General features: G+C 33.9%; 3 protein-coding genes across 8 annotated transcripts; all 3 read right to left on the bottom strand.

Annotated features, from left to right (window-relative positions):
* Positions 1–1,031: 1,031 nt before the first annotated feature.
* On the bottom strand, positions 1,032–7,028 carry LOC144544914 (disease resistance protein RPP13-like). Of its 3 annotated transcripts, none has more exons than XM_078293461.1 (4): positions 6,990–7,028; positions 3,898–4,528; positions 2,924–3,700; positions 1,032–2,315 (listed from the first exon to the last, which is right to left on the bottom strand). In XM_078293461.1, the coding sequence occupies exons 1-4, from the start codon at positions 6,991–6,993 to the stop codon at positions 1,157–1,159; spliced, it is 2,571 nt and encodes an 856-aa protein (XP_078149587.1). In that variant the 5' UTR covers positions 6,994–7,028; the 3' UTR covers positions 1,032–1,156. The 3 variants fall into 3 exon arrangements, with proteins under 3 accessions (XP_078149587.1, XP_078149588.1, XP_078149589.1); XM_078293462.1 differs by lacking the exon at positions 6,990–7,028 and adding an exon at positions 5,094–5,176; XM_078293463.1 differs by lacking the exon at positions 6,990–7,028 and having other exon boundaries at positions 3,898–4,742.
* A 2,482-nt stretch (positions 7,029–9,510) lies between these two features.
* Positions 9,511–11,080, bottom strand: LOC144544998 (uncharacterized). The gene is made up of 3 exons (XM_078293553.1): positions 10,477–11,080; positions 10,159–10,385; positions 9,511–9,645 (listed from the first exon to the last, which is right to left on the bottom strand). Exons 1-3 carry the CDS (start codon positions 11,078–11,080, stop codon positions 9,511–9,513), a joined length of 966 nt encoding a protein of 321 aa, XP_078149679.1.
* Positions 11,081–12,060: 980 nt separating this feature from the next.
* On the bottom strand, positions 12,061–19,987 carry LOC144544918 (putative disease resistance RPP13-like protein 3). Of its 4 annotated transcripts, none has more exons than XM_078293474.1 (4): positions 19,796–19,987; positions 14,881–15,512; positions 13,825–14,613; positions 12,061–13,391 (listed from the first exon to the last, which is right to left on the bottom strand). In XM_078293474.1, exons 2-4 carry the CDS (start codon positions 15,498–15,500, stop codon positions 12,755–12,757), a joined length of 2,046 nt encoding a protein of 681 aa, XP_078149600.1. In that variant the 5' UTR covers positions 15,501–15,512; positions 19,796–19,987; the 3' UTR covers positions 12,061–12,754. The 4 variants fall into 4 exon arrangements, with proteins under 4 accessions (XP_078149600.1, XP_078149598.1, XP_078149601.1 ...); XM_078293472.1 differs by having other exon boundaries at positions 14,881–15,508; positions 19,790–19,987; XM_078293475.1 differs by lacking the exon at positions 19,796–19,987 and adding an exon at positions 16,413–16,857.
* Positions 19,988–20,414: the final 427 nt, after the last annotated feature.

Below are 20,414 nucleotides of genomic sequence, written 5' to 3' on the forward strand. Positions count from 1 at the left end.
CAGTCGACTCGACGTAACATTCATTAAAATAAATAATTTAAATTTTTTATATTTAAGAATTTGAAAAGTTTGTTAATAGAATTAGTTGTTGGTGGAGAAGATAATTCAGGGACTTGACGTAGTATTCCTTTTCAACAGCAGTGGAATTTCTATATGTATGTATTGAACCCTAAATTAAATATGAAGAAGATTCTTGGAATTAAAAAAAAAAAAATTCCTTCAAATGAGCAATTTTTGTAAAAGTACGAAGAAGGGTTTCAGTTTTCAAGAATAAAAATAATGATAAAATTATAAAATTTAATTAAAGCATGAATTTTGATGAAAAGAGCAAAGGAAAAGTCAAAGAGTAATATGAGAAATAAAAAAGAAAGGGCTGGAAACATTACTGTGTGCACAAAAATGGGGAAGTTTAGAGTTATTTAAGGGGACACATTTGGGTGCTCCTTAGCCTTGTGACCTGACAAGTGGGGTCCACTGGACGGTCTAATAAAGGTAATTAAGGTAGGACCCTTTCTGACTGAAACCATGTCCATTTGTAAATTATGAGTCTGTCTGTAATTAATTTGACCAGTAAATTATTTGTATCCAGTAATTCGCGCGTAGATGTAGAATCAATAATAAATTATTTCAGTATTCTAGGCTCCCACCGTGCATATATATATATACATAAAGAGAGTAAAGCTAGGGTGTGATGTGCTCACCAAGAGAGTTTGGTGAGCACAACTCTAAAAGTTCATCGGATCAACTTCAAAGGCCAAATCTAAACCGTTGAAATCCATATGCAAAATTTTGAAAATTTTGAGTTTATTTTCTACACAGTCAAGCGGTCAAAGAAATAATAAAAATTAACTATATAAAACAACTTATAAATTAACTTAATAAAATGTTCATTTCTTTAACCGCTTGACTGTGTAGCAAATGAACTCGAAACCTTTAAAATTTTGCATGCACATACATCACTAATGAAGCACTATTATCTAAGGAGGGCGACGAGTTTATTAATTTCCTAGGGAGATTTCAAAAGTACAACATTATAATATAATAAAGAAATAAAAATAAAACAAGAAAATGAAGCATTTTTTTAAGGAACCATATCACAAATAATAATGTCACATATTACAAACAAAAAAGTGAAAGGAAAAGTTAGCCAACCAAATTAATCTACGGTCACATGCTGTAGCTCAGGAGGGAGGTGTAGCTCTGTATTTTTAGGTACTTTGAGGTATGTAAGTTTTGGCATGACCCCTTGTGCAACCGTTAATTCCTTCACTTTACCGCCACAATTTAGTTCCAAGTATTGTAGCACAGGGAATCCTTCTGAACAAATTATTGTTGGACCCGAGTACGAGTCACTGAACACCTTCCTTAAGACAAGTTTCTTTAGGCTCTTCAATTTTCCAAGTTCTGACATTGGATCTTGCCCAAATTTAGAATCCTCAAGTGTCAATTTAATGAGTTGTGGTGGAAATAAGCTTGCCTGTAAGGTGACATTAGAAGACCAGTTTCCCATCAAGTATAAGGATTGTAAACCCTCATAATTTGGGAGTGCTTTTGGGTAAACAATCTCCATTGGGAGATTAACAAATCTGATCTTTAGTGAGACCAAAGAATGTAGTGTTTTAAGTAAATTGGTCATTGTAACCCAATTCACAACCTTGCAAACACCTAATTTACGCAAGTTGTTTAAAAGGGGCAACTTCCTAGCCCATGATTTCCGAGGCTTTACCCATTGCATGGTCTCGAGATTACTTACTGTAGATGTTGATGTTGGTCCCATGATGGGATAAAAACACTGTACATGTCTCAATGTACTAATTCTCCATAAGGCATCAACATTACAATGTGAGTTGCTATTAAGACTCACATTCAGGGTTTCGAGATTCTTCATACGATGGAGGGATAATGAGGAGATTTGAATTATGCATTCTTGAATTCCCAAGTATTTTAGGTGAATCAACTCATGTGATGATTTTAATATAATATATGGAACCCTATCAACACCCACAAGTTCTAGAACTTTAAGTAGCCTAAATTTTGAGCACTGTAACCTCACACGATCTTTATTAAAAACAAATAAGGAACGAATACTTGCCCCAAAATATTTCATGAATTGTGTATTGATCTGTTGGTTTTGAATCGATGCACGTCGGATTCTTCTGTTGGGCATTCTGACTTCTGATGCTGATGCTTGTGAGAAGATCGTACCAAAGTTTTCTTGCTCAGCTTCATGAATTGCTAAGTCACGGAGAAGATCATGTACTTGAAAGTATTTGATCATACCATTCATGGATCGGCTTGATACTTGAATCATACTCCTGAATTATTTTTGGATTATAAAAAAGTTAGAAAATACAGAAAGAATTATAGTGGTAATAAAAGTTCCAAAATCGATAGATAAAGTTAAATTAGTTCCTTATTAAGATGAAACAAAATTAAAATATACAATTAATGAAATTTGTACGTACTTTTTTTTTTGGAAAATAATGCAGTATAGAGTATCAGTAAGGCCTTGTAGCTTATTTTTGTTCGTCTTATACTCCATTTCACTCGATCTTATTGTTTGTTTCTAGATATAATTTTTTTGGAAAATTTCTACTTCGTCTACTCTATTTTAAAAAAAAAATTTGGAGCAAATATCAAGTGTAACATTAGTGTGTTCTATAAAGTAGTTATTTAGTGACAAAAAAGTTTGCAACATAGTAGGAATTATCGGTATCAGGATCGGGATCGGTCCCAGCCGATACCGATACGGGATTGGAGGATCGGATCAAGATCGGCTTAGGATTGGGATTTTTTTTTCTTTATTATTTGCTACGTGAGGATCGGATCGGGGCCGGCCGATACTGATCCGGCCGATTTTTCCTACTATGTTTGCAATAATTTTTATAGAGGCCTAATAAATATAAGAAAAAAATGATATAACCTTTTAGAAAGTTCTTCAAGGCAGTCCTCAGCCATTATCTCTATTGTTGGTCTACCCTCGAGTGGTATGAACCCCTCTGCTGCCCACATTTTGATTAGACGTTTTGCAGGAATCACATGGTCTTCAGGAAAGAAAGCAACATATTTGAAGCATGCCTTGAGATAATAAGGCATATCTTCATAGCTCATTGCTAAGATTGGCATGCAATCCTTGCCATCAGAGTGCCAATTAATTGTTTGAAACACCCTTTCCCACGCAACGGGGGATGGTTCTTTTGTTGAAAGGATACCACCTAATACTACCAAAGCCAAAGGTAACCCTTTACATTTATTTACTAGTTTGGCTGCAGGCTTAAGGAGATCGGTACGGCATTTTCTATCAGGTTCTTGATATGGGAAAGCCTTCTTGAGGAAAAGATCTAGGCTTTCTCCATCATCTAAGATGTGGAGTTCATGTGGTGCCATCTGGGGGTCAGATGATCTAGCAACTTCAATATTCCGGCTAGTCATCAGAACACGACTACTGTTCTTGTCATCAGGTAATGCATCTTTTATTTGATTCCACAGATCATCATTCCACACATCATCTAGAATAATCAGATACCTTCTGTTACTTAAGAACTCTTTGACCTTGTTGATTAAATCTCCCAGATCATCTTTTATTTGGTTGTCTGGTACAGAATGTTTATCCTCTTTGATCATCTTTCTCAAGATATCAGTTAGAATGTACTGCTGAGAGACTGACAGCATTACATGATAGTCGAATCTTTCCTTGGCACTGGTTGGACAAGCAAACAAGATTTATTATTAGATTAATTTGTAGCACTATTTTTGAACAATAATGAGCGCTGGAATTATGTATAACTAAAATGTCAGCAATTATTAAAAAGTTGAGCAGCAATGACCAAATATTAACTCTTCAAAATAATTATTTATAGCAATAAAACAAAATTGAAAAGAAAATTCGACACTTACCTTCTGTATACCATATGTGCAAGGGTAGTCTTTCCTAGACCGCCGGGACCCACGATGGTTATGACTGCCCGCCTTGGTGTTTGATCAGGAGCCAACAGCTTTAGAATGTTGTTCTTGTCAGCCTGCATGCCTACAACTTCAGTTTCGTTGACGTCTTGATAAGTAGCTCTCCGATGAGGCATTACCACAGCAACCTCTCCCTCACTTTTGTCTTTCAGGTCACTGATACCATAGGTAACCCTGCTCTTAGAGATGTCTTCGAGTACATTTAGAATGTCATCGAGTTCAGTGCCGAGCTTGTGGAGGAAATACACCTCCCGAGGCTTGTTGCATAGTCTCCTGAGTTTTTGCGAAAAGGTGGCATCTGTATATCCAACTTTAAGAAAGAAGGTGTCGGTTGTGTCCTCGATGCGATAGGCCACATCACGGAGTTCATTCAGCCAGTTTTGCACTCTTGCATCTCCTTTTCGTTTCGAGTCTGCATCTTGCAGGCAGCACTGGATTCGGGTTAGCTCACGATTCACCTGTTCGACTTTTTTTCCAACCCCACCCAAGAATTGTGCTTCATTCAGTATGACATCAGCAAGCTTGTTTAGCACAATGCTCACAGCCACCTCAGCCATTTCTCTCGCTCACTGTTTTGAAATGTGCATCAGTGTAATTAGAGGATATTATTAGGTAAAGATGATCTAATTAAATAGGCTAGCAGGCAGCTGGAAAGCAAACTGATGCTTAGTTTATTTATCAAAAATTAAATATATTTCTTGAAAAGAACTTGTTTAGTTTATTAAGATTCGTTCTCATCCATACCTGGTAATTAATTAAAATGGCCACTCGATGCATTGAAACAATAAGAGAAAGACAAGTAATTAATTAAGAAATGTCACGTTCGTGTGGAACACAATATTGACCACAACAAAAATCGGCTGGGGGGCCAGCCGATTCCGCTCCGACCCAGTCAATTTGGAATCGGCCAATTTTCCAGGACATGGTTAGGATACAATAATTTGTGTGATCAAAACCTACACTTCTAATCTCCCAACAGTCGATTAATCAATCATTATAACTATTTAGGATAATTTACAACTTTGAATCATAAGAAAATATATAGAAGCTACAATCAAAAGAGATCGGCGCCCCAAAACGGATCCAAGTTCTTCTTACTCGACAAAACTACATAGGAAAATATTTGAAACACATACAATTGAGTTGTAGGAAGCGAGACCAAACCAAGCAGCTTCGCGCAGATACTTGTTTCCAGAGGAGATTGGTTTTCTGCTTTCAAGAGAATGGCTTCTATTTTCTGGGAGACCTCCAATAAATAATGGTGCTATCAGATATATGGTTAAAATATATCTCCGATGATCAACAAAGAGTAAAGTTAAAAACAGTGAGCCAGTTGTATGCAAAAGGAAAAATAATGGTGCCCCACTTTTACTTGAAAGTCAAAAAGATGCAGACATGAAATGACTCATGAGTGACCCTCCACATGGTCCGAAAACTCCAGAGTTTATGAAATTTATATTGGATGCAGTAACTTAAATTATGAGTTTCAGCACAACAAATCCTAACCATTCAATCCGTATTAACACGAATATTAAAAAAATATATATTACAGACGTGAGTCGGATTGATTCAAATTCTAATCGGAAGGTCGATATTCTAAACTCAATATGTGAGTTAATGCAGAGGATTCAAACTTAAGTGGATGATAATTTCCAGCAGACAACGCGTCATGGGTTCCACAGGTGCTCACAATTAATACAAGCGCGTCCAGCTTTTTTTCACTGTTCTGAATGCATGTGTGGGGGCAGAAAAAAATTGGAAGGTTATGAATTAGACTCCGAATTCTCAGCCTCTTAGTCACTGCGTGTAGGGCCAGTTACTGTTAAATGGGACTGGTCACTTTTAATTTTTGAACTGGGGGTTCACTTCGAAACTCACACGCAGTGACTCTGGAGAAAGAAAATTTCTGCCCTCAGAGGAGAGAATTCAGTTCCTATGAATTAAGGTTGGAACTTTTTTTTTCTTGTTTCTTTAATTTTATTTGTCAAATAAATTATACTAATTTATTCGTTGTAAAATACATTTTTTCTTAAATACGTCCACGATAATATCTGAAGAGTGAGGCTATGGTAACATCCATATTACTGATCTACTCTTGTTGTGGATATATATTTCTATTTTTAAAATTCAAATAGTCGATCTGAGTCGTTAAACATGATCTCCATACGAAAATGTATTTACCAAACAAATTTTACATTTTTGATTTTTTTTTTTTTGCTATTTTCTACATAGGTAATAAACCATTAATTCCTTTTCAATAGTTCAGAATTTTCAAATCAAGTGATTTTCTATCGGTCTAAATAAAAAAAAAGATTAAAAAAAATGTAAATTTTGATTTGCAAGTATATTTTATATGATAATCATGTTGAACAATTTAAATCGACTATTTGAATTTTAAAAATAAAAATATAAATTCATAACACAAGTCAATATGTAAAATGCATATTACCATATAGCCTCACTCATATCTAAATATACATTCACGTACAGACGTCTACTACCTTGTTTCGTATGCTCTATTTATATTACAGAGCGCTCTTCGAGCCGGTACCTATATTTTTGTACTGTTAACAACTGTTTTTATATATGGTATGTTTTGTATCAACTGTACAAGGTACCTTTAGGTTTTTTTTTATTAAAACTATTGCTATGCTTGATACAATCTAAGTCCTTGATCGATGATGAGATTCAATCTGAGATTACTAATTTATTTTAAACAAAGATAATGAATGAGAAATTAAGTGTGAAAATCATGCATTTAGATGTTTTGGGAATACAAACTAATCACATTTGGGTACTCTTAAAAGAATTTTATTGCACTAAGGCTGGAACTTAGTCACCAAAATATAAACTGATATAATTATAAGGAAGTTTTTCCTTAAAAGAGGCTACGAAGTCATGACGGAAAATAAAACTCTCAATCTTTGAATAATCAAACATTTTAGAATTTCTTTCTAACCAACTACGCTAACTGTTCTGTCTCTATAATTGTTACCAAGTAACTTAATCAGGAAAACAAGAGAAACACATACAATTGGTTACAGGAGGCGAGACCAAACCAACCAAGCAGCCAAGGGGATAATTGGTTTTTGGCTTTGGGATTTTAATTAAGAGTATGGCGATCGATCTATTTTTTGAGAGGATACAAACGTATGGTTGACAAAACGCAGTGCTGTGTTCCTTACTGAACCTTACAGGTGGGCCCTCATGAATTTCCTATGTTTCTCCATTGAACTCGGTTCAGATGTAGACCAAAACAGGATTTTTCAGCGGCTCATGTGTACCAATTTCATATGATCTTTCTGATAATATTCTTCATTCCGATTCAATATATAATATAGTTTTCAAAATCCTAACGGTCGATGCGAACCGTTCATCTTGTTCTCCATATTAATATGTGTTTGGAGACCAAATTTTACATTTTTTGAAATTTTTTTACTATTTTTTTAGATTCAATGAAAATCGTTGTTTTTCAGACAAATCTGGATCATAAAAAACAGCGATATTCAATAAATCTAAAAATATAGTAAAAAATTTCCAAAAAATGTAAAATTTGGTCTCCAAGCATATATTAATATGGAGAACAAGATGAACGGTTCGGATCGACCGTTAGGATTTTGAAAACTCGAATATTGAGCTGTAGCACGGGAGGCCTCTATGCAACCCATAGCATATTAGTCAAATCCTATATATATATATATATATATGAGTAAGGCTTGGGTGCTATGGATAGCATAGAGGCCTCTATGCTACGGCTCAATATTCGAGTTTTCAAAATCCAAACGGTCGATCCGAACCGTTCATCTTATTCTCCATATTAATATCTGCTTGGAGACCAAATTTTATAATTTTCTGAATTTTTTTACTATTTATTAAGCCACTTTGAAAATCGCTAATCCAACGGTTTTACTGTTTTGTGCAGCCACCGTTGGATCAACAATTTTGTAAAATACTTAATAAATAGTAAAAAAATTCAGAAAAATGTAAAATTTGGTCTCCAAGCAGATATTAATATGGAGAATAAGATGAACGGTTCGGATCGACCTTTTGGATTTTGAAAACTCAAATATTGAGCCGTAGCACAGAGGCCTCTATGCTATCCATAGTACCCAAGCCTTACTCTATATATATATATAGAGAGAGAGAGAGAGAGAGAGAGATGGACTATGGTGCATTGGACTATAAATCACCGATTCAAAGTTCAAATGACCGATCCAAACCGTTCATCTTGTTCTCCATATTAATATGTGCTTGGCGACCAAATTTTACATTTTTTGGAATTTGTTTACTATTTATTAAGCCACTTTGAAAATCTGGGTGAACAGTAAAAATTTCTGGACCACCGAATTGGCGATTTTCAAAGTTACTTAATAAATAGTAAACAAATTCTAAAAAATATAAAATTTGGTCTCCAAGCACATATTAATATGGAGAACAAGATGAACGGTTTGGATCGGTCATTTAAACTTTGAATCGGTGATTTATAATCCAATGCACAAGGGTGCCCATACATTGCAATGCACCATAGCCCATCTCTCTCTCTCTCTATATATATATATATATGGGTTATAGTGAGTTAAAAAGTAAGAATATTATTTTACTTCATGCTCATATCTCTATTTTCAAACGTAATTAATTAGTTTACTACTTTTTCAGTTTAACCATTTATATTTCATCATAACATATCGATTCAAATTCACTCTTCCCTCATTTGATAGAATTACAACTCTTTCGAGAAATGAAAGAAATTATGGAACCACATGGGCCAAGCCCAAAATAAAAGCAATAGCTCATCATATTTCCTTTAATTGTTACCGCTGTAAATTATGAGTCTGTCTGTAGTTAATTCGACCAGTAAACTAGTTTAGTATCCGGTAATGTGTAGATGCACAATCAATAATAAATTATTTTAGGATTCTATGCTGCTACGGTGCATATATATGATTAATTGACAATCTTTAAGATTGAGTCACCGATTTATAATTATATATGGCTTTTCTCTTCATTATATATTAATTAATTAATTTTAATTACATGCAGTTTGCTTTGTGATAGGTGACATGCACTGCGATATTAATTAATACTGTCATGTCAAGGGTCAATTCAATTTAAAAAAAATTAAACACAATTTGCACCTATTTTATTTGAAATTTTGTTAGCATAGAAATGTTGGTTCGATGGTATATCTAAATTTATTTATTTTTTTGCAAAATTTCCATCTGCTGGATTTATTTATTTTTGCCAAAATTTCAGTCATGATTTTTTTTCTTGAAAAAGTGGGTTTTTCCCACCGATTTCATTAGAAATCAAATTGTCTTACTATAACCAGTTCCAAAAAACTGGAACTAGCACAGCTACAAAACCGAAAACAAACCAGGACACAAACTGAAAGCAGTACTACAAAGCCTCAGTTGAACCAAACCATAACGTACTGGTACACATAACAAACCAGCCAAAAATCAATCACTAAAAGACCAAACAGATACTAAGCATGTAAAACCAAAACTCCAACAGATAATAAGCAAGCTAAACAACCATCAGCTACCATTAGCTCAATCGCCTAATTGGGATCTCTGACCCAAGCATAGGGGTTATATCTTCTATCGAATCCATCTCGATGGTATCCACCTCGATGGTATCCTCCTCTAATGAAACCACCTCTTCCACTAATGGGAATATGTCCTGACAGGGAATGTCATTAGTATTTAATGACAAAATTAAAGATAGAAGTAATAAAGAATCATCATACAATGTTTTACACCAAAAAGTAGCTAAAGAGATAATTTTAGAACCCACCACATGCAAAGATGGAATAGAACCATTTTGAAAACAGATTTTATTTCGCTCAATCCATATACACCATAGTACGGCCCCTCTAACAAGCTCTACTAAAGGCTTGTTTTTGAGAGGGATAACTGCATTAATAAACCAAACATCGTCCATTGTAGAACCATTAAAAATAAAGTTATTATGTGCTGAAATCCATCGCCAAATTTGAATGGTGAAAGGGCAATGAACAAAAAGATGGTCAGTAGATTCAAAAGCCCCACAGAAAACACACGAGGTATCCCCATTCCACCCTTTTGAGATAAGATTTTTCTTAGTTAAAATTCTATTCCGTTTTAATAAATAAAGGAAAATCTTAATTTTTAGGGGGATTTTAGAAGACCAGATAGCTGTAAATTCAGTATTAACCAACCCACCATACTCAAGCCAAAGATAATAGGAATGCACAGTGAATGTCCCTTGAGAGGACCATCTCCATAACAGTGAATCTGCTAAGTTAGGATTAGGAGTGCAATCATGCAAAAAAGAAGATAATGTATGCCAATCAGTAAGTAACACACCTGTGAGCTGTCTAGTAAAAGAAAGGTGTAAGGAGCCTTGTGAAAAGGCTTCAATAACAAGCAAGTCAGGATCAACTGAAATATTAAATAAATTAGGAAATAAACTAGCAAGAGTAAGTTCAGAAATCCACCTATCATGCCAAAAAATGGATAGTTGATCCATTACCCAATTTCCTAGAAAATCCAATCTCGACAACAGATGAGCCCTTAAGAATACCCTTCCAAAAGGAAGAACATGTGGAAGAAAATCCAGATGGACCATATTTAACCAAAATAATAGACTTCCATGTGCCAACGACATGGGGATCCTGAAATCGAACCCACCACTTGGCCAATAAGGCTTGATTAAGTCTTTTTAAATCTAAAATACCTAAACCGCCTTGACTTTTACTTTTACACACTGTGTCCCATGAAACCAAACAATATTTCTTCCTTACAGTAGTGCCACCAAACCATAAAAATCTTCGACGTAATTGGTCGATTCGCATTCTAATCTTAGCTGGCATAACAAACACAGATAGCCAATAGATTGGTATGGCGGACAAAACTGAGTTCAAGAGGGTAACCCTACCACCATAAGAAAGGAGTTTACCTTTCCAACCTTGAATTCGAGATTCAATTTTATCAATAACTGTTTGCCAGTCAAAAAGGCTTGGTTTTTTATAGTGTAAAGGTAATCCAAGATAGGTAATAGGTAAATGAGTCACCTTACAACCAAAAATCTGAGCCAACTGATACCCTTCATGTGCAGATAAATTTAATGGTACCATTTCAGATTTGGCATAGTTAATTTTCATACCCGAAAGATTTTCAAAAGCAGTTAAATGCAATTTAAGAGAGACAACCATTTTGGGATCAGCTTGGATAAATAAAAAGGTATCATCTGCAAATTGCAAATTCAGAACTGGTCCAACAGATGCGAAATTACCTACACCAGAAATAAATCCAGCAGATTGGATTTGTTGTAATGACTTATTAAGTACATCAGCCACTAAATTAAATAATAATGGAGACAAGGGATCACCTTGTCTCAAACCTCGCTTACATTTAAAATATGGTCCCAAGACACCATTAAAATTGATACATGTTTGACCACTATATAGGATAGATTTTATCCAAGTAATAAAAAGATTACCAAATCCCCTTGCTTTAAGAATTTCAAGTAAAAAATCCCAATTAACCCTATCAAATGCCTTCTCATAATCAAGCTTAAAAAGAAGACATTTTAACTTCTTTTGGTGTATGTGATGTAAAACCTCATGGGCAGTTGCAATATGATCTGTAATTAATCGACCCTTGATAAAAGCTGATTGTGAGTTATCAATCAGGGTTGACATAACTCTGTCTAATCTGTCAGTGAGGACTTTAGTAATCAATTTGAAACAGCAATTGATAAGGCTAATTTGAAACAGCAATAGACAAATCAAGGGAATTTGAGAAAAAAGCTTGAAATAGATGAAATAAGTCATATTGAACTGTATCCCAAAATGTTTGGTAAAAGAGAAATGAAAGACCATCCGGGCCAGGAGACTTATTAGGATTACAAGTAAATTTCAGTCATGATTAAGCATTATAATCTATGTCTATAATGTCAATGGTTTCTTTGCACAAAGTTAATTATCAGCTTTTGATGGGTCAATCTCATATGTTAATTACCAAGTTCCATGCACTTTTGATTAAATAAGGAGGGCGAGAAGTTGATTTCCTGGGGAAATGTCAGAAGTGTACAACATAAAAATAAGAAAGAAATTTAAAAAAAATAAATGAAGCATTTCATACAAGGAATTACGATATATATACAAATAATACATAGATCTTTCTCCCAGAAACAAAAAAAAACAAAAATCAAAAGTGAAAGGAAAAAGTTACTGGGCATATATAGATATTACTATAACTAATATAATTAATGGATCACATGCTGTAGTTCAGAAGGCAGGTGTAATTCTGTCCTTTCTTCTACTAGGAGGTGGCTAAGCTTTGGCATGACCCCTTGTGCAACCGTTAATTTATTCACTCTAGCACAAATTAGTTGCAAGTGTTGTAGCAGAGGGAATCCTTCTGAACATATTATTGGACCTGAGTACGAATCACTAAACACTTGCCATAATGAAAGTTTTTTTAGGCTCTTCAACTTTCCAAGTTCTGGCATTGGATTTTGCATTAGGTTGGAAAACTCTAGTGTCAATTTAATGAGATTTGGTGGAAATAAGCCAGCCTGTAAGGTGATATTATAAGGCCACTTTCCCTTCAAGAATAAGGATTGTAAACTCTTATAATTTGGGAGTGCTTTTGGGAAAACAATCTCGATTGGGAGATTATGGGCCCATCTCGAGCTGACCTTTAGCGAAATCAAATAATGTAGTGTTTTAAGTAAATTGGTCAGTGTAACCCAATCCTCAACCTCATAAACACCTAATTTACGCAAGTTGTTTAAAAGGGGCAACTTAATTCCTAGCCCATGATTTCCGAGGCTTTACCCATTTCAGGGTCTGGAGATTGCTTACTGTAGATATTGATATTGGTCCAATGAAATATCCTTGACGACACCGTACATGCCTTAATATATCATTTCTCCATAAGGCATCAACATTACAATCACTGCTTTCATTAGTATCCACATTCAGCGTTTCGAGATTCTTCATACGATGAAAGGATAATGATGATACTTTAATTCCGCTGTTTTGAATCCCCAAGTATTTTAGGTGAATCAACTCATGTGATGATTTAAATATATATTCATGAGAATTATAAGCACCCACACTCACAAGTTCTAGAACTTTAAGTAGTCTAAAATTAGAGCACTGTAAGCTCACCTCATACCCTGGAAACATAAAAAGTTGTAAAGAACGGGTATTTGCACCTAAATGTTTCATGAATCGCATATTGGTCTCTCGGTCTTGAATTGATGCACGTCGGATTTTTCCCTTGGGCATTTTGACTTCAGATGTTGATTCTTGTGAGAAAATTGTAACAAAGTTTTCTTGCTCAGCTTCATGAATTGCTAAGTCACGGAGAAGATCATGTACTTGGAAGTACTTGATCATACCATTCATGGATCGGCTTGATACTTGAATCATACTCCTGAATTAATTTTGGATTATAAAAAAGTTAGAAAATACCGAAAGAATTATAGTGGTAATAAAAGTTCCAAAATCGATAGATAAAGTTAAATTAGTTCCTTATTAAGATGAAACAAAATTAAAATATACAATTAATGAAATTTGTACGTACATATTTTTTTGGAAAATAATGCATATTGTAGTATAGAGTATTAGTAAGGCCTTGTAGCTTATTTTTGTTCGTCTTATACTCCATTTCATTCGATCTTATTGTTTGTTTCTAGATACAATTTTTATGGAAAATTTCCACTTCGTCTACTCTATTAAAAAAAATAAAAAATGGAGCAAATATCAAGTGTAACATAAGTGTGTTTTATAAAGTAGTTATTTTGTGACAAAAAAGTTTGCAATAATTTTATAGAGGCCTAATAAATATAAGAAATAAATGATATAACCTTTTAGAAAGTTCTTCAAGACAATCCTCAGCCATTATCTCTATTGTTGGCCTACCCTCGAGTGGTATGAACCCCTCTGCTACCCACATTCTGATTAGACGTTTTACAAGAATTGCATAGTCTTCGGGAAAGAAAGCAACATATTTGAAGCATGCCTTGAGATAATAAGGCATATCCTCATAGCTCATTGCTAAGATTGGCATGCAGTCCTTGCCGTCTGAGTGCCAATTCATTGTTTGCAACACCCTTTCCCACGCAACGGGGGATGGTTCTTTTGTGGAAAGGATACCACCTAATACTACTAAAGCCAAAGGTAACCCTTTACATTTATTTACTAGTTTGGCTGCAGGCTCAAGGAGATTGGTAGGGCATTTTCTATCAGGTTCTTGATAAGGGAAAGCTTTCTTGAGGAAAAGATCTAGGCTTTCTCCATCATCTAAGATGTGGAGTTCATGTGGTGCCATCTGGGGGTCAGATGATCTAGCAACTTCAATATTCCGGCTAGTCATCAGAACACGACTACTGTTCTTGTCATCAGGTAATGCATCTTTTATTTGATTCCACAGATCATCATTCCACACATCATCTAGAATAATCAGATACCTTCTGTTACTTAAGAACTCTTTGACCTTGTTGATTAAATCTCCCAGATCATCTTTTATTTTCTTCTCTTGTTCAGAATGTTTGTCCTCTTTTTTGTCCTCTTTGATCATCTTTCTCAAGATATCAGTTAGAATGTATTGCTGAGAGATTGACAGCATTACATGATAGTCGAATCTTTCCTTGGCACTGGTTGGACAAGCAAACAAGATATATTATTAGATTGATTTGTGGCACTATTTTTGAACAATAATGAGCGCTGGAATTATGTATTACTACAGCAATTATTAAAAAGTTGAGCAGCAATGTCCAAATATTAATTCTTCAAAATAATTATTTATAGCAGTAATACCAGTTGATGGTTTCTATAAATAGCAACTTAGACTAACTCTTCTTATTATTGTTGTAATTATTTATCTCATTAAAACAAAATTGAAATGAAAATTCGACACTTACCTTCTGTATACCATATGTGCAAGGGTAGTCTTTCCTACACCGCCAGGACCCACGATGGTTATGACTGCCCGCCTTGGTGTTTGATCAGGAGCCAACAGCTTTAGAATGTTGTTCTTGTCAGCCTGCATGCCTACAACTTCAGTTTCGTTGACTTCTTGATAAGTAGCTCTCCGATGAGGCATTACCACACCAACCTCTCCATCACTCTTGTCTTTCAGGTCATTGATACCAAAGGTAACCTTGCTCTTAGAGATCTCTTCGAGTACATTTAGAATGTCATCGAGCTCAGTGCCAAGCTTGTGGAGGAAATACACCTCCCGTGGCTTGTTGTATAGTCTCCTGAGTTTTTGCGAAAAGGTGGCATCTGTATATCCAACTTTAAGAAAGGTGTCGGTTGTGTCCTCGATGCGATAGGCCACATCACGGAGTTCATTCAGCCAGTTTTGCACTCTTGCATCTCCTTTTCGTTTCGAGTCTGCATCTTGCAGGCAGCACTGGATTCGGGTTAGTTCACGATTCACCCGTTCGACTTTTTTTCCAACCTCACCCAAGAATTGTGCTTCATTCAGTATGACATCAGCAAGCTTGTTTAGCACAATGCTCACAGCCACCTCAGCCATTTCTCTCGCTCACTGTTTTGAAATGTGCATCAGTGTAATTAGAGGATATTATTAGGTAAAGATGATCTAATTAAATAGGCTAGCAGGCAGCTGGAAAGCAAACTGATGCTTAGTTTATTTATCAATAATTAAATATATTTCTTGAAAAGAACTTGTTTAGTTTATTAAGATTCGTTCTCATCCATACCTGGTAATTAATTAAAATGGCCACTCGATGCATTGAAACAATAAGAGAAAGACAAGTAATTAATTAAGAAATGTCACGTTCGTGTGGAACACAATATTGACTACAACAAATTAAAATCGGCTGGGGGGCCAGCCGATTCCGCTCCGACCCAGTCAATTTGGAATCAGCCAATTTTCCAGGACATGGTTAGGATACAATAATTTGTGTGATCAAAACCTACAGTTCTAATCTCCCAACAGTCGATTAATCAATGATTACTAGGCAGAGATGATCAAATTAAATAGGCTAGCTAGCAGGCAGTTGGAAAGCAAACTGATGTTTACTTCAGTTATTAATAATATTACTAGGCAGAGATGATCAAATTAAATAGGCTAGCCCCTCTGGACTATTCCGCTCTGACTTGGCCAAGTCAACTCGGAGTCAGCCGATTTTCACTCCGATTTTCCAAGACATGGTTAGGATACTATGATTTATGTGATTAAATCCTACAGATCTAATCTCCGAACAGTCAATTAATCAATAATTATAACTATTTAAGATAATTTACAACGATCCAAAATCAATTTGAACCAAAAGAGATCAGAGGCCCATGACGGATCCTAGTTTTTCTAACTCAATTAAGGAACGACAGAACTATAAATAGATATAATTTGTTAAGTAAATATAAATTAACCGACAAATTAAATAGTTACCAAGTTACATAGGAAAACAATTGAAACACATACAATTGAGTTGCAGGAAGCAAGACCAAACCAAGCAGCTCGGCGTAGATATACTTGATTTCAGAGGAACTGAAGAGAATATATGGCTTCTATTTTAAAAGAACAGGTATTGCGGTCCTGTGGAAATTACCTCGAAAAGAGAATATACGGGCGCTATCAGGTGGTTGAGATATTTCTAAAGTAATTAATAGTGGATTCTATCCAATAGGAAAAATAATGGTGCACCCCTATTACTTGAAAAGTCAAAGAGACGGAGACATGATTTGACCAATGAGTGTCACTGCACACGGGCCCAAAATTCCACCGGGGTTCACAATTAACTCAAACAGCGTCCTTCTTTTCTTATACCGACAATATCGTGAAGAAAAATGTGTGGTTCGAAAGAGATTTTGCGACATTTGCACATTGGTCCTGAAATTATTTTGTATTTATTTCATTTGTGAAATAAATTATACTAGTATCTTCGTTTTAAACTATGACAAATGACAATTCTATAAGTATTAATTCTTTAAACACGTGTCCACAATAATACCTAAAGATATACATTTAATTTAATTAGTACTGCACATAGAAGAGATCAAATGACAATTCTATAATTATTTGAAATCAAACTGTTGAAATAATCTCACTTCGCAATACTGCATTGCATTGTACCAATATGCAAAAAATAGAAGAGAGAGACAAGTGTAACAGTGCAATTTTTTTTTTTTTTTTTGAGAGAAATATATTTTTAGCATGATGTTTAACATACAAGTAACATATTATAGTATTTTTAAAAAGGAAGCAGCTAACAGTCCCTCAACTCCAGTCTCTCAAAAATCTCCGAACTAATTATGTAAACATCAATATCAAATTCTGTAAACATCAATACTAAATCCTGTAAACTAATTCAACAAATCATGTCAACATAAAACTTTCAATTCTGTGTGGTCCCCAATAACTTTCACTTTAACCATCACTTTAACCACTTTAACTACTTTTACTAGGACCACTTCTAGACCTTTGACTAGAACCACATCTAGAAGACCTCTAACAGCTTTTCAAAACTAAAAACTAACTATGACTACATTAAAACTTTGTAAACTTAATTATGTAAAAAATATTCGAGTTTTTTTTTCAAAACTTTATTTTCGAAATTTTTATTTTACAAAATTTATTTTCGAAATTTTTATTCGGAATTTTTTGTCAAAATTTTTTGTCAAAATTTTTTTTCAAAATTTTTTTTCAAACTTTTTTTCAAAATTCTTTTGTTTAATTTTTCTTCAAAATTTTTTTGTCTCCTTCTAGATACTATATTTAATTATTTTGAATTCTGTAAATCTTACTACATAACTCTGTAAATAGTTTCGTTTAATCCTATAAACCGGTAAAAAAAAAAAAATCAATTTTTAATTTTTTTCAATATTTTATTTTATTTTTCAAATTTTATTTTTTAAAAATGTAAAAAAAGAATTCGAATGTTTTTTTCAAAAAAATTTTCCAACTAATTCTGTAAACATCAATACTAAATCCTGTAAACATCAATACTAAATCCTGTAAACTAATTCAACAAATCCTGTCAACATAAAACTTTCAATTCTGTAAACATCAATATTGTAAACATCAATACTAAATCCTGTAAACTAATTCAACTAATTCTGTAAACATCAATACTAAATCCTGTAAACTAATTCAACAAATCCTGTAAACATAAAACTTTCAATTCTGTAAACATCAATACTAAATCCTGTAAACTAATTCAACTAATTATGTAAACATCAATACTAAATCCTGTAAACATCAATACTAAATCCTGTAAACTAATTCAACAAATTCTATCAATATAAAAACTTCTCATTTCTGTGTGGTCTCCAATAACTACTTTAACTTCCACTTCAACCTCCACTTCAACCTCCATTTTTTTTTTTCCAAATTTTTTTCAAATTTTTTTTTCAATTTTTGTTTTAAAATTTACATCTAAATAATACTTTCAATTGTTTTGAATTCTGTAAACAAAATCACATAACTATGTAGACAGTTTCATTGAATACTGTAAACCAGTAAAAATAATTCAATTATAATTTTTTTAACTCTATAAACCTTATCACATGACTCTGTACATACAAAACAATGAAAAATTACAAAACTAACCTTCTCTACTCAATAGGTGAGGTATCTTAGAAGAATGTATGAAGGCCAAATTGCGTTGACCATCTCAATGATTTCGTTGAAAAAAAGGATTGCCGTATTATTTCAAACGTTGACCATCAAAATGGATTCGTTGAACACACAAGGATTGCCGTATTGTTTCGTTGTATTGTTTTTTTGTATTATTGAATCATTTTCTAATATTTTAACATTTATTATATTAAAATATTATAATTCAACCTTTCAAATAAGTTAACAGTTCTGTGAAAAAAACAAAATGTCATGATGAAATTTTATGTTAAAATATTGATTCAACATCTCAAACCATAAACTTTATATTATTTTAATATAAAAAAGTAAAAAGGACAAACGATTCTGTTCTTATTTGGCAACTAAATTTTGAGAGGTGAAAGTGAATAGAGAGGAATTGGAAAAGCTTTAAATAAGCAGTTTGAGACGGATCGTTAAAAATGATTGAAACCGCGTGAAAAAAGTCGGCGGAGATTATCGGAGGACTGAAGGTGGGGAATGATACCTTTTCTCTTTTAAAAATATGAAGTAACACATATTATAAAATATTAAATGAACATGATGTTATATAACATATTACAAAATAATATATTTTTTTATAACTACTATTTTATAAAATAACATATTAAAAAAAAAAAAATAGCGCAACCTGTGATGTATTCGCTAAGGTTAATTTAATTAGTAAGTTTTCTAGGTCCATTGGGCCAATGAACCAGTTTATTTACATTAAAATGTTAAATAACATAGGTACATGTTTAAATTGACCGATCCCACTGTCAAAAGTTCCTTCTTATCTTCCCCTTTTTCTCTTTTCCCGATTAGTGCTTCTTTTGATATCTATACATAATATCGCTAAAATCGGCTAAATATGTGATAAATTGGTCAAACCGTAACTTCAACCAATTGTTTTCATTTAGACCTGATTTTACCGGTTCAACTCAGAATCAGCTGATTTTTCAAGCCATGGCTTAGGATACTACGATTTATGTGGCCAAGTAGCTCCGATCTAGAGCTTTTTAAGATAATTTACAACGATCCAAAATCAGTTTGAACCATATAAAAATAGAAGCTACAATCAAAAGAGGTCAGAGCCCCAAAAGTTCTTCTAACTCAATCAAGAAGCAAAACAAGAACTTTAAATAGATATAATTTAATTGTTCGCTAAATATAAACTGATATAATTGTTACCAAGTTAATTACTTAGAAAATTAAACAAGAGAAACACATACAATTGGTTACAGGAGGCGAGACCGAAGCAATTAAGCAGCTTGGAGTAGATACTTGGTTTTTGGCTTTGGGATCTTAAGAGAACGGCTTCAATTTTATAACAAATAATGAAGAAATGGATAGTGGAGCAGTTCTTTGGGAAAGGGAAAATAATAATTGAACAGTCTTATTGATAATAATTAAGTTCATTCTTTGGGAAGTTTCTACGTTATTTCCTTGCTGACTTGATCGAGACTTCAATTAATGAGTAGCAAATAATGAAGAAATGAATAGTGGAGCAATTCTTTGGAAAGTAAAAAAAGTCGGACGCACGTGTAAACATGACGTGTGTCAGTGCGTCATATGACATGACCAGACGAGTCCGCATCGTCTGCATTACCTCAAAAGAACATCTTTTGAGTTAATATATATGGCCCGTCCGATTGTAATCGGAGCCCATCCGGCTCTAACCTAAAACATAGGAGATCTTTAATATTAGTGTGAATTTAATTCGCACAAATCTTAAAGCTTATCGGACAATCCACAAGCATCAACTCAAAATATTCCTTTTTGAGTTAACGCAGAGGATACGAATTCTGACCAGATAACCGGACTACAGGAATCCAACCAAAATGAAGTTTC

The sequence above is a fragment of the Carex rostrata genome, chromosome 27 (genome assembly GCF_964058835.1).
Source record: "Carex rostrata chromosome 27, lpCarRost1.2, whole genome shotgun sequence".
Taxonomy (NCBI): Eukaryota; Viridiplantae; Streptophyta; class Magnoliopsida; order Poales; family Cyperaceae; genus Carex; species Carex rostrata.

Coding starts and splice junctions, on each gene's coding strand:
- LOC144544918 (XM_078293472.1), bottom strand. Junction 14,614..14,880: donor GCACATATGGTATACAGAAG/GTAAGTGTCGAA, acceptor TTGTCCAACCAG/TGCCAAGGAAAGATTCGACT. Junction 13,392..13,824: donor CTTGAAGAACTTTCTAAAAG/GTTATATCATTT, acceptor AAATTAATTCAG/GAGTATGATTCAAGTATCAA.
- LOC144544998 (XM_078293553.1), bottom strand. CDS start 11,080: ATGGTACCATTAAATTTATCTGCACATGAAGGGTATCAGTTGGCTCAG. Junction 10,386..10,476: donor TGGATTTTCTAGGAAATTGG/GTAATGGATCAA, acceptor TTAATATTTCAG/TTGATCCTGACTTGCTTGTT. Junction 9,646..10,158: donor GGCTTGAGTATGGTGGGTTG/GTTAATACTGAA, acceptor ATTCCCTGTCAG/GACATATTCCCATTAGTGGA.
- LOC144544914 (XM_078293461.1), bottom strand. Junction 3,701..3,897: donor GCACATATGGTATACAGAAG/GTAAGTGTCGAA, acceptor TTGTCCAACCAG/TGCCAAGGAAAGATTCGACT. Junction 2,316..2,923: donor CTTGAAGAACTTTCTAAAAG/GTTATATCATTT, acceptor AAAATAATTCAG/GAGTATGATTCAAGTATCAA.